This window comes from Fragaria vesca, linkage group LG2 (assembly GCF_000184155.1).
Source record: "Fragaria vesca subsp. vesca linkage group LG2, FraVesHawaii_1.0, whole genome shotgun sequence".
Classification (NCBI taxonomy): Eukaryota; Viridiplantae; Streptophyta; class Magnoliopsida; order Rosales; family Rosaceae; genus Fragaria; species Fragaria vesca.
The window spans coordinates 6,544,019-6,556,560 of record NC_020492.1 but is presented as its reverse complement, the minus strand read 5'-3'; the positions used below and the strand labels follow the sequence as shown (position 1 = coordinate 6,556,560).

The following is a 12,542-nucleotide window of genomic DNA, read 5'->3' as shown; positions in this document are numbered from 1 at the left end:
AGCTATTAATCATTCGTATTAGAGCCGTACGTACTAGAATGGTTTAATAAAGTTTAATCTCCTTAGCCACACCATATGGTATACATGGAGCAAATTGAAGATTTTTGTTTAACTGCCTTATTATTTCATCACTTAAAGATAAGAATGAAAATGTGCACGTAGGGTGATTGACGATTATGGTTAATCAAGCACGCACTGGCTATGCTTCTTCATAATTGTAAGTAATCATCCAAATAAGTTCGGCCTTGATTTGTATGAACACTGCAACTGTGAAAGATCTAGAACAACAAATAAGAAAGGAAGATGCGTATAAACTTGATTCAAAAAGGCCTTTCCTGTCCAAACATTCGACAAGTCTTGTACAACACCATCCCCAATCATCAAAACATATATATACAAACCTCACAGCGCTGGGAGCTACTGTTGAATTGGCTATAATTAACTAGAAACCTAGGAATTAACTAGCAATATCATCGATCTTTCGATATGAAGTTCATGTGCATGCCTGCAGATCATAAAACCTTATTCTCATATGTTAAAATAGAAAAACTGATCAACATGACACTAATGTCATGTTAATTTGTTATAAACTTATAATCTACCACAACCTCATTCATGGTGCATATCATTTCACCGCCACCTCTATAGGTAAAAGCGCTAGCCATCACGAGCATATACGTACGTACGTAGAATAGAATTGGAAAAAATCAAATACATTTAATCAACCATAGGTTATAGATGGATGGCATCAACTAATTGGTAAATCCTATAGCCGGCCTATACCATGAGACTACATCTCTTATATTTACACTAACAATATTTTGGTTAATCAAACTGTTATATATGGATCACCAACTAATTTTCTTTGTTCGTGAGAATGAAATATTATACAAAGAAATACGAGTCACGAAATTTGGGTTTTGAATAGATCGAAGAGGGAATCTTTCTCCACTGCCTTCTCTTATAATATCAGCCGTTGGAGTCCAAATCAACGGTCCAAACTCGCTCTCTCTACGCCCTCCCAAATTTCACCTCTCACAGGTGATTTCCTCCCCTCACTCTCAGCTTGAAATCCCACTGATCATATCTCCACCACTCTCGCTTACAATATCCACCGTCCATCACAACGGCCCAATTTCCCTCTATATACCCTCATAAAATCGTCACCAACCCGACGGCTGCTTTCAACCGACCCGCCTGGTGTGCCCCTGCTGCAAGTTTGCATACTACTGCTCTCAGAAGTGTCAGGAATCTGAATGGATGCTCCACAGTGTGGAATGCAAAGGTATAGGGAGTCTTTTGCGGCGCACCCGGGTGCGTGTATAATTTTCACTTTATGTAGTTGATATGGCAAATTTATCTTTGTCTTCAGAATGCAATGAAACTGAAAGACTGACAAATTTATCTTTGTCTTCAGATTGCAATGAACCTGAAAGACTGGAAGGAAGCTCTAGCATATTGCAAATTGATCATTGAACAGTACCAAGGTACATGTGTATTTTTTTCTTCTCCGAGGTAAAAGATTACTTCAAGTTATAGTTTACTTCAAGATAAAAGATTACTTCAAGTATGTGGTTTAGTGCACGCCAAAGTTCTGGCTTCTTCTAGTTGGTGCCTTCGCGGTATAAGTGATATTCCGTTTACTTTCTTTGTTTTGGCTAATATATTGTGTTTTAGTTTAGAGGTCGAATTAGCGTTGTCGGTTCTTAGTACATAGAGTACTATTGCTAAAGTTGCTAACATGGAAAACTACTCTATTTCATTGTAGGCTTATGTCCAGGCTATAATATTTTACTTGGATTGGAATACTATAGATGTGGGAAGTTTCAAGGGTTAGTTTTTTCGCAGCTTAAATTATTGCAGAGGCTTGTATTCAACATTTAAAAAGATGATCACTTGTCACAGGGCACTCAGAGAGGCCGAGAACGCTGTCATATCTCTCAACAAGGCAATTGACATTCTGCAGATTGCTTATGGGAGAGATACAGCATTCATGAAGGATCTGTTCAAAAGACTGGAGGTGCAACAGAAACTGTGTTCAAGCTCTCAGAAATGAGTAAATTTACTGGTCTGCTACTTGTTAATATGCTAACTCTGTTTAGGAACTGAAGTTCAATATTGCACTTATACAGTTACTTTGACATATCATATATCAGTTAAATGCCTCCAGGACTATGCTTTACTGAATCATTGGGTAATCTACCTGAAGAGAACCTACCAGTATATTCAAAGATTACTAGCCTTATTGCTGGTCCGGTTGTATGCATATTTCTATCTAATCTTCTCTTTTAATGTAGCTAATTCTGCATTTACAACTCTTGATTTTTCATGTACGTTTTAAGTAATCATGTTTCATTCAAAACTCTTTGAATCACTTTTAAACTAGAATGAAGTTTGTGTTCAAAATTGATGAAGGAAATTGCAACAACATTAGTTTTTCAAAGCTTTGAACAAGTATAACTCATATATGAAGGTGAATGTTGTGATCTATAATTTAGGGTTAAACGAACTATAATTTATGGTTAACTGAACTTTTGTTACCCTTTAGTAATTGGGTACACACTAGGCCACACTCTTACCCTGTTTTCTCTGACTTTTTACTAGCTGAGGTTAAAGGGTTTTCACCTATATTATATGATCTACTTTCAGTAACTGATAATGATATGTATCAACTATCAAGAATTAACCCTAAGTCATGACAAAACAGTAGTTTTTTACATTATAGTAGTTTCTTTTTCTTTTCTTTTTTAACTGAAAGAACATAACCCTATCTTGATTTACAAGTATGTGGCAGCTGGAAGATGGCCATCATACAATGCACCGCCCCACTCTTGTATTTGTGTGATTGATTAAGAGAACCTAACTGGACAGAGGTATTCAGCATCATATAAATAAATGAAAAAAGTTGTCAACCTAGACGTTATGCGATAGTTTTAGGATGATCAGCTAGCACCATCCCTTCTGGTCCGCTTTCTTGGGACTTGCTCCGCTCTCTTGATTAGAAACGGAACTAACACCAAAACATAGAATTATGATATAATTGGTACTAAAGAGTAGCAATCTTTTGGAAACACTTATTATTGATGTTCTAGATCTTTCTAGACTTGAATATGCCTAGACTAGGACATTGGAAAGTTTAACTTTCATGGAGTTTAACTTTCACGGAGTTTTCAGAGGTAATTTTTCCGATTCTGGCTTTATATACTTGTTAAAAACAAATTCATTTATGTGGACTTAACCTTCATGAAAGTATAACCTTCATGGAGTTTCCAGTGCAGGCCCGTACCTGAGGGGAGGCCTGAGAGGCCGCCGCCTCAGGCACCACAAATTTGAGGTCACCAATTTCTTTTTAATATATATGTGTCTATATATATATATAATTTCATAAAAACCTCAAAAATTATCATCTTTCTCGGTTTCTCATGTAATATTCTACTCGGCCGATATTAGAAAAATGCATAAATTCATATTCAAGATTGCACATTTACTGTGTTTATATGTATCTTGTAATTTACGAAACTTTTTTCTATAATGACCATCGTTTTTTCTTTTGTAGTATGACCATTAAAGGGCACCATTCTTCGAATTCGCCTTAGCTCTTCAAATCTAAGGTCTGGCCCTGGTTGTGCCTGTATGTGCTGTTGGAGATGAGAACCGGCATATGCAAACTAGTTTAAATATTGCTGGTAATACTGTTAAGTTTACAAAGGAGGGTTATGTTTCAGTTATAGCATCTATTGCAAGACAAGAATATTCAAGAGATTGGCGACCACGTGAATTTTATCCAGCGCCAAGTGACGGACATTTTTTTACTTACGAGTTCAGGTCAGATCATTCAATATTTTGTACACCACTGGATCCCATCTCTCTGCCTTTTGACACTGTGCTTTGAGCATCTTTTAGTCTTCTGTATTCTATGGACAAGTGCATTCTTGTGGTTGCAGGGTGTAGTATTTTTAGCTCGACAAACACAATCATGTATCGTGATACCATGTTTTCCCGAAATCTAAAGCGGATAGAGCCACCACGTCGCCCGCATGTTGCATGCTAAGAGTATTTCCTTCTATGACTTGTTCATATTTTCCAAATATTTTCCTAGGGCTGCAGGTTAAGGATTCTGGCAGTGGTATTCTTCCACAAGATATTCATCGTATTCACCAGATTTACTCATCCCAGAAATGGATCCAGTCGAGTAAATGATGGTGCAGGACTAGGACTTGCCATCTGTAAAACGGTATGATTCAAACTTTCTCCACTTTACACAATTTCTACTACTGTCTGCAGAAAGTATTTAGTTCTTGAACTAATGTTGGAGCTATGAAGTTGGGTGGTAGCCTCTCGTATGTTGCCTGTTCATTGACATTACACTTTGTTGTATTTATCGTCAAACTCGTGATGTGCGATAGTTGCAGTACAACAATAGCACATTAAATAGAGTACCCAAAGGAGAGGCAAATAACCGAAGTGCAGATCTCATTGGATACAAACCAGCTTTTAAAGATGGTTATGGTTTAGCTTCAAAAAATGCACGTTATCAAAGAAGTCTATGATTGAACTGTAAATGTTGTGCTGAAAAAACACAAATTTTCCTACAGTATGGAATGGAGATTTAGAATTTAGTTTTTTGCTAGAAGAAATTTATCATTTGACTGGATGCATTCTTGCATAAATCTATGTTTACAGATTTGTTTCAGCCAAAAGATATCAATGTTCAGTAACTGAATTAAAAAGCAAGGCAAGAATCACTTAAAAAACAATTATTAAACCTGTGATTTCGGCATCACGCCAACACCTAACCAAGCTGCTCATTTATAGTCTATAATAGATTTCTTTCAGGCTTCTAGATCTAAAGATAATTATTTTCTTTAAGGTTATTAAAAAGATTGGTGAGTTCGGAAACATTCAACACCTAGATGTAAATCTCTAAGAATATAGCTAATTTGAATACAACATTTCAAAGTAGGGAACTCATAATATAGCAGATCAAGTGCAAAAATATATATATATATATATATATATTTATAGGCTTTATTGCCAATTCACTACCTTAGAATCATTAAAATGTCAATTTGCTACCCTAGTTTTTATTTCTGTCAATTTACTACCATAGCTTCTCAAAATTAACCGATTTGTTATCTTAGCTTTTATTTATACCAATTTGCTACCCTAGGTTCTTACAATTAGCTAATTTGCAACCTTTTGCCATATCAATTGACTCATTACTCCGTCCAAACATTGATACATTTTGAAAATGTCGGATAACAAATGGCTAAATTTGAATATGTAGGTAAGCAAATTGGTTAATATTAAAAGTCTAAAGTTATAAATTTGACGTAAGGGTAACAAAATGGCTAAAATAAAACATAAGGTAGCAAATTGACTAATTTTAGAAAGTATTGACACTAAGGTGAATCTCATGCCTCGTTTGTTTTGTGGAAAATAAGCATTAGAAAAAGAAAGTTGTTCTTTTCATGCGTTTGGGGAAACATAAAAAGAAAGATATGGGGGAAAGTGGTTCATTCCAAAATCAAAAGGAGCTACTTTCTTTCTACTTACCCTACATTAATTACTCACAACATAATATTCTTTTCTTTTTTTTTAACAACTTTCACAATGACTTTCCTTGCGTTACCAAACGTTGGAATAGAAAATTCGAAATTTTATTTCCGTTCTCTTTCCCTTACCATGAGAAAGAGGAAGAAACCACTTTCATTTCCACGAATCAAACGAGGCCTAGCAAATTGGCAATTACGCCAAATATAGATAACAACACATATGAAACTTCATACATGGTACAAAGATTCTGAAACTTCTTTCAACTACAAAGGAAAGTAATTGGTCCAAAACAAACAAAGATACTGGTTTTTTAAAACTAGCCTATCAAAACAACTTGGAAGTACATGGACCATCAACATCAATCCATCTATCAGTTATCTTCATAGGAAGATTTGGTTCCTGGTTGCTTAGTTGTACTGCAGGCAAGTAAAATAGAATGTTTGGTAAGACTAATAAGACTAAATAAAAAAAAATCAAGAACAACAAGCCTGTTAAAAACAAATTGTAAGACAGAAAAAGGTGTAAACTTACTGTCCAGGTTCAGCAGGGGTAGCAACTGGTGCTCTCTCTCCAGGTCCCTAAAAACAATATATATATATAGAAGTAAAGGCAATGTAAGAACGTAAATTGTATTATTACAGTTGTGAATGGACAATACTGTGAGTTCAGTGAATTAGTCCTTCTTTAGGACAAATTTATTATTAAGTCTAGTAAAGTAAATGCAAATGCAACTGAATGATTATTTCAACATTACCTGAGCCAAACGTTCCTCTCTCCCTGCTAGCCTTGTTCTTTGCTCTCTTAGCTTCAAATTGGTCAGATTCTCTCTTGCCTTCTTGGCCTTAGACTTGTGGATGCTCTCCATGAGCACTCTTGTTTTTGAAAACATTACCCTTGACCTTCATGTACATGTCATGGTACATGTGCTTGTCTATCTTCTTTCCCTCTCGGTACTTGCAAAGCAACCTCCTGAGGACACGCATCCAAAGGATTTTGGTTGGAAGCATTGCCTCCCTGGTACCCTTACGCGCTACAATGTTCAGAAACCACACATTCAAATGTCACTTACTACAGCCCCAAGTCACAGCAGAAATGCAAAGAACAAAACTTCACAGACCAAAGACTAAAACAATGTCCAACTCTCATTCAATCAACATACAGTATCCAGAGTGACGCCCCCTTCCTTTTGGCCTCCTTCATACGACATGCACGGGAGCAAGAGTGAATCTTGGTGGGATTTCTCATGATGAACCCATCCTTGACCAACTTCCTTATGTTTTGGCCTGCAATTGACAATCCAAACCATCATTAAGCAAGCAAGATCAAAAAAATATTTCTAACTAAACTTCCACCTAACTACAAATTTCTCCAGAAATGCACAAGTAGTTCGATCATGAGTCGCAATTGCACAAACATAAATACACATGAACAGTTCAATACAACTACAACATCAAAGCTCTATAATATCGAAAACACTTGTTTAGCTAAACATATACTTCAGAGGTCAGAGTTTTCCACAAACACAGGAGACGCAACTCGGTACTAATTAAAGAGCACACATAGTCTAAGCATCAACTTCGATATAGATTACCAGAGCTCGTATAATCAAAACAAATCGAGTTTTACTGTAAACACATACAGATCCTAACCCTAGCCACAACGAAACAGCCAGAGATGCTTTACAGTCTACAGCACAACAATCAAAACCCTCAGCCTTATCTCAGCAAGAAATCAACATCAAAACCTAAAAAGTTCACAGAATCAAATGCAGTACGAAGCAAACAGATCCTGAAGAAATCAGGAGAATGAGAATCGAACAGAGAAAGAGAGGGGTGAGAGCTTACGAGAGCTGGCCATGGAGATGTCGCTGACTTCATTGGGGTCAAGCCAGACCTTACCCTAGACCACACTTGAGGACGCTGGCGGCGAGCCGCTTCTGGAGCTTGACTTCCTCGGCTTTCGATTAGCCGGGTTGCACAGCCCAGTATAAATTGGCCTGTCCGGTCGAAAAACCTATTATTAATTTAATTCTAAAAAAGTAATTTTAGTAAGATTAATTGAAACGAGGAATTCATTGCAATTGCGCAATGGGTAACAAGGCTCAATAATTAGTATCAAACTAGGCAAATTGCCCGCGCGATTCATTGATCGTTGAACATTTGTAATAGTAGTATATTTACATGGACTGCAAGAAATAGATGTAGGTGGCTGCTGCCCTGCAATACCCAATGTAGGTGCACTGCATTATCATTGTGACAAAAAATAGTTCAAACCATCAATTCTTGCTGGTGCACTGCTGCTGAAGAGTGATAATCTTTACAAAAATGTGTATACCCGCAGAAGCTATCATAAAAGCCACAAAAGTAAGAGTTGTCCATCAACATTACTCCTTTTTCATTTTCTCCAACTGGTTGTTCATTGGTAAAGATGATGATGCTACTTCTTTCTCTTGTTTGTTACTATAAAGAAGGTGAACAAAAGTTGAATGAACAATGAATAATGGTGCTGCTCAATTGGGAAAGAGACGGTACTTGAGTGATACTACTTGCTTCATACGTGTGAAACGGAGCAATCTAACACTAACCAATGTTTATCTGAATTACAATGATGATTTTATGTTGCCAGCTTGCAAAAATTCAGCTTCTTCTTGATCTGTTTCTACATACAAAAATCAAGCAGGTTGTGAGACAAAACAATGTTAAAAGAAGGAAGTACTTTTCACCACCAGGTTGCAAAATAAGCTTGTTCACTGTACCCAGTTTCATGACTTTCATCAGTTCCTCCACTTTTTACAGAATCATTGTTTTTATTTGGGATAAAAACAGCCCAGTGTTAGTAACTTAGTATTATTTATGGTAAATGTTTTTACTTGTGATAATACAATGGAACTACAAATAGTGGAGCACAACTTAAAAATTAAACAAAAAGGAGTGTAAATACATACCCTTCAATTAAGTAGACGGAAAATAAGTTGAACAAAGAAATTGCCTTCTAGCTGCTCAATTGGAACCTACAAAAAAATAGGATTTTTGTTAATATTTGATGAAAAGTCATTTTATCCTGTTGAGACTTGAGATAGTATACTATGGATTCTGATATGTTATATGGTAAAGAGCTTTTGCAAATTTTGCACAACACACCGGCTGGTTTTCCGTTTGGGAGTCTAAGTGCCGACTTATGAGTCTTTTGAATTGTGACCCTTGGTGGCTGAATTTTGGTTTGCAAGAGTTTGTTGCTGTAAAATACTGATGAATGTAAAAAGGTTTTGCTGCATTCATAAAAATGAAGTGCAGCTACCTGTCTGAATTCATAACACAATAAGAAGTTAGACATTACAATACAATGGAGTGTAGCAAGCTCTGAGAAAATTTTTAAAATGGAAAAGATATAGTATCTATCAGGTAAATAATGTATAATAGCAAGAGTGAAAGAAAGCATGATCAAGATAACTATACCTTCTTGTTCTTCCTTTATCAGTAAATGAGCAACCCTGAAACGACACTCCTGCATGACCAAAATGTGCTCCTCTTTTTGTTCTATCTAGGCCAACAACCAAGTCATCAAGAATTATACACTGACTGCATTTGAAAGAGGAATTTAAATTTTCATTGCTTGGTATTTAAATAATAATGTAAGTCACGTTCAATCTAATTTAGAAAGCATCAGTATTATACCTGCTTTGGGAAGTGGTTGTGTATAGGAAAGGTTCACCTTGAATCGTCTTTTGGACATGTCCATTCAGATTAGGCCTAGGCATAATCATGTACTCCCCGTTAATGTTTGTCTTCAAGATCAATTGCCTTCACAATACCATAAACACGCATATATCCACTTAATCTACATTCCTAAATTTGTTCCGATATATATCATAACAGTAGTATTAACTTATCCATGTACTGCCTAATTACTAATGACTGGTCTCACAGTTAATGTATATGTAATTTTTGGCTAAAGGGAAACTTCGTCAGATTCTTCTAGTATCGACTAATTACCAAGAGCAAGGAGAACGAAACTTAGTATCAAACTGAAACGAAATAACATAACCTGATTAGGAGGAGCTTAAACACAGGAACTGAGTTGCAGCAACTTGAACCTAAACCTGACAAAAAAAAAAAAAGAAGACCGAATGCAAAACCCAACTACCCAGAATTTGACATATGTAGATGCACAAACCTAAGAGGAAACAAAACACCTTCTGCACACAAATTTCCCAAAAATTGAATTGGAGGATAACCACATTGATGGATTCCTATACATGAGAACACCAAGCTTACCCGAAGCACCGTTTAATGACGCGCAATGCAGGAAATCAAAACAAAACGGAAAACCCATGTATTGACAGTTAAAACCGGAATTCAATTTACCTCCCCGATGAAGGTAGATCACAACACGCAGAAACACAGAGCTTGAGATTGTTGAAATCTGGAAAGTGATGGAAGTGGCTGAATATCGATCAAGAGATTTGGTGGAGTTTCGAGAGAGATCAAGAGCGAGAATGAGATGAATCATAAATCTGCTTTTTCTTTTTGTTTGTGGAAAAGATCTGAGGCGAGGGAAGAAGATCAGAGAATCACATATAGAGATGACGAAGAGCGGCGAGGGAGTTACAGAAGAGCTGAGGAAAGTTGTTGAAGATGATGAACCTGCTTGGCGGTGAGTGAAGATAGTCTCGAAGAGAATGTTTGAGACGGCTGAAGAAGACGCCAGAAGATAAGAGAAAGTACACGCGGCAAGACATTGGTAGAGGGCAGTATCGAAATTGCACAGCTTAACAGTGAGGGCAAAACCCGGAAACACACTGTTAAACACTGTAGATGACGTCATCTCAAAGAATAGATATATAGTAAATGATGTTTATTTCTAAGTGAATATATCTTCAGGTAGAAAATGAGTATAAGTCAGTATAATAATAAAGGTATAAGTATAAGTAAAAATTTTGTGCGCCAAAATTTATTATGCTTGATCATAGCCCAGTGGTTGGCTGTCTCGTCTACAACGAACAAGGTCACAGGTTCGAAACGTGAAGATTTTTGTTATATATTGGATTATGACCTATTAGAATGGCGAAATTGCCCATTGCAACATCAGACAGATAAAAGAGTCTTAACGGTAAGGTATGAAATTTGAGATAGTAGAATGATAGAATTTGAAAGTTGGGTATAAAATTGAAAAGAGATTTATAGTTCAGTGGTCTTATGTAATTAATCTGTAAAATAACACAAAAAGAATTCATAAACATTGCAGTTCTGACAAATTCTAATAAATAAAATTATAAGATACAATAAAACTTTCCAAACAGAGGAAATGAAATGCTCTCGTTTGCTTGCTACTCCTTCAGTCATAGTGCGGCCATAAGCCACCGATCCATAAGTCATTCTTTGAGAAATTAAGCAAGTTTCGAGATTGAACCGAATCTCCATAATTTTTCAGGGAAAGCAAGCTCCTATTAACACTCAAAATGCGCCAACACATCCACCACGCGGTGGCATCACGCCTCTTCGGAAGTTGTATAACTTGCTTAGAATTGCATCTCAAGTCCACAAAGAATGACCTTGACATATGGGTCAATTCATATTGGAAAAATATGCCATTTTCCCATTCCCCACAACAAGCAAACATGTCATTCAAATCAAGCAATGATTCATGCATATTTATGGTGAGCAATGATTCATGCACATTTATGGTGTAATTTCGCTCCCACTCTTTTGTATGGTAATCTTTCATCACCCATATATCAATTCTTTTTTCATCTCCTGATACGTCCCATAACTCAGTGTCGACTATAACTAGAGCCATAGATCCTCTTAAAGCAATCAAGTGTGTGTACTCAAGCTTCAAGCATGGTATCCCCAAAGTGGGAGTCCGATAGAACTCTTCTTTCGTGAAATCAAAAGAAATGATGCCTTCTTCGTTTTTGGTCATCAATGTTTCTGATCTGTCTTGTAGAATCAACCAATGCATGTCTCCGAAAGCACATATGCTCCTGGCTGAATCTAAATCCTCAAGATATTTACAAGAATTTAGATTTTGCGGGGGTAACTCTCGCCATGAGTTTGTGCCCAATTCAAGAATTTGAGCTACACAGCCGTAGTAATCAGAGTCTTCAATATCTCTGGTGCTACCAATTTGGGACAAGCGAAGAACCTTGTGGGTGCTAGTTATACTATCAAATCCCATGCCGAAAACGTCTTCGAAAATATAGGTGCGGGCACCATTCTTTTTATAGTGAATGCCACTCCTCGGGAGCCTTAGAACTTCTGCGGTGAAAGGATCGATCAAGAAGCAAACCTTTTTTCCTATAGTCAAGAGAAAGAGGCTGCAGTAAGAGAAATATACAAAATAATGGGCGTCGTCGTCGGTGGTGGACAGAATATCCGAGACAATAAGGCTACCTTTGCTGCCATCGTAATGCTGGCATTCCAAGGCATGCTGCAGGCATTTTAAGGGCCTAAATGACGGCATTATATATTGGGACGGCTTACGAAACGCAAAAGGGAAACTCTCTCCCACAAAACGCAACGTAAGGGGAGGATCAGAAGCATGAGCGTTGGTGAGAATGGAGAAACGGGAATGTAGTGAAACGAAAAAGGGAGACTGGACTATGTCCAACAAGGTTTTGGAGACGCATCGGAGGCGGCAGACTGAGTTTACAGGAAGCCTCTTAAAAATGTCATACATGATTTCCACCGGTAAATCCAACAACGTCCTCATCTTTGCCTTCTCTCGCTTCCTCTTATCAAAGTTTGTTTTGTTTTGTTTCTCATGGCTCGGGTGCTTTTTATATATAATGCGATACGTACACTTCTGTTTGGATTGGGAAACTGAAGCCTAGAGGAAATCCTAGAGGAAATAGGAAACAACAAGATGATCCAGTTTGAGTAGGAGATGTGGATCCCAATCGTAAATTGTATTAGAACCCGACTTTGGTGACAAGGGTTTGTCACCTTAAGGTGACTACAGCCAATGAACATGAGACACGTGTCCAA

The 12,542-nt window shown here is 37.1% G+C and overlaps 2 protein-coding genes and 1 pseudogene across 2 annotated transcripts; 1 reads left to right on the top strand and 2 right to left on the bottom strand.

Moving 5' to 3' along the window:
- Nucleotides 1-1,423: 1,423 nt before the first annotated feature.
- Nucleotides 1,424-4,550, top strand: LOC101305824 (annotated as a pseudogene).
- Nucleotides 4,551-5,904: 1,354 nt separating this feature from the next.
- LOC101305535 (60S ribosomal protein L19-3-like) lies at nt 5,905-10,380 on the bottom strand. Its single transcript, XM_004292178.1, is given in 15 exon segments — nt 5,905-5,972; nt 6,088-6,134; nt 6,311-6,332; nt 6,334-6,379; nt 6,382-6,431; nt 6,433-6,586; nt 6,716-6,734; nt 6,736-6,839; nt 7,401-7,455; nt 7,457-7,512; nt 7,737-7,795; nt 9,012-9,134; nt 9,231-9,356; nt 9,601-9,655; nt 10,200-10,380. Coding segments are annotated over 15 exon segments (1,143 nt in total). The 3' UTR covers nt 5,905-5,926.
- Nucleotides 10,381-10,890: 510 nt separating this feature from the next.
- On the bottom strand, nt 10,891-12,267 carry LOC101305240 (putative F-box protein At5g42430-like). The gene has a single exon (XM_004292177.1). The coding sequence runs from the start codon at nt 12,265-12,267 to the stop codon at nt 10,891-10,893; it is 1,377 nt and encodes a 458-aa protein (XP_004292225.1).
- Between the last annotated feature and the right edge of the window lie 275 nt (nt 12,268-12,542).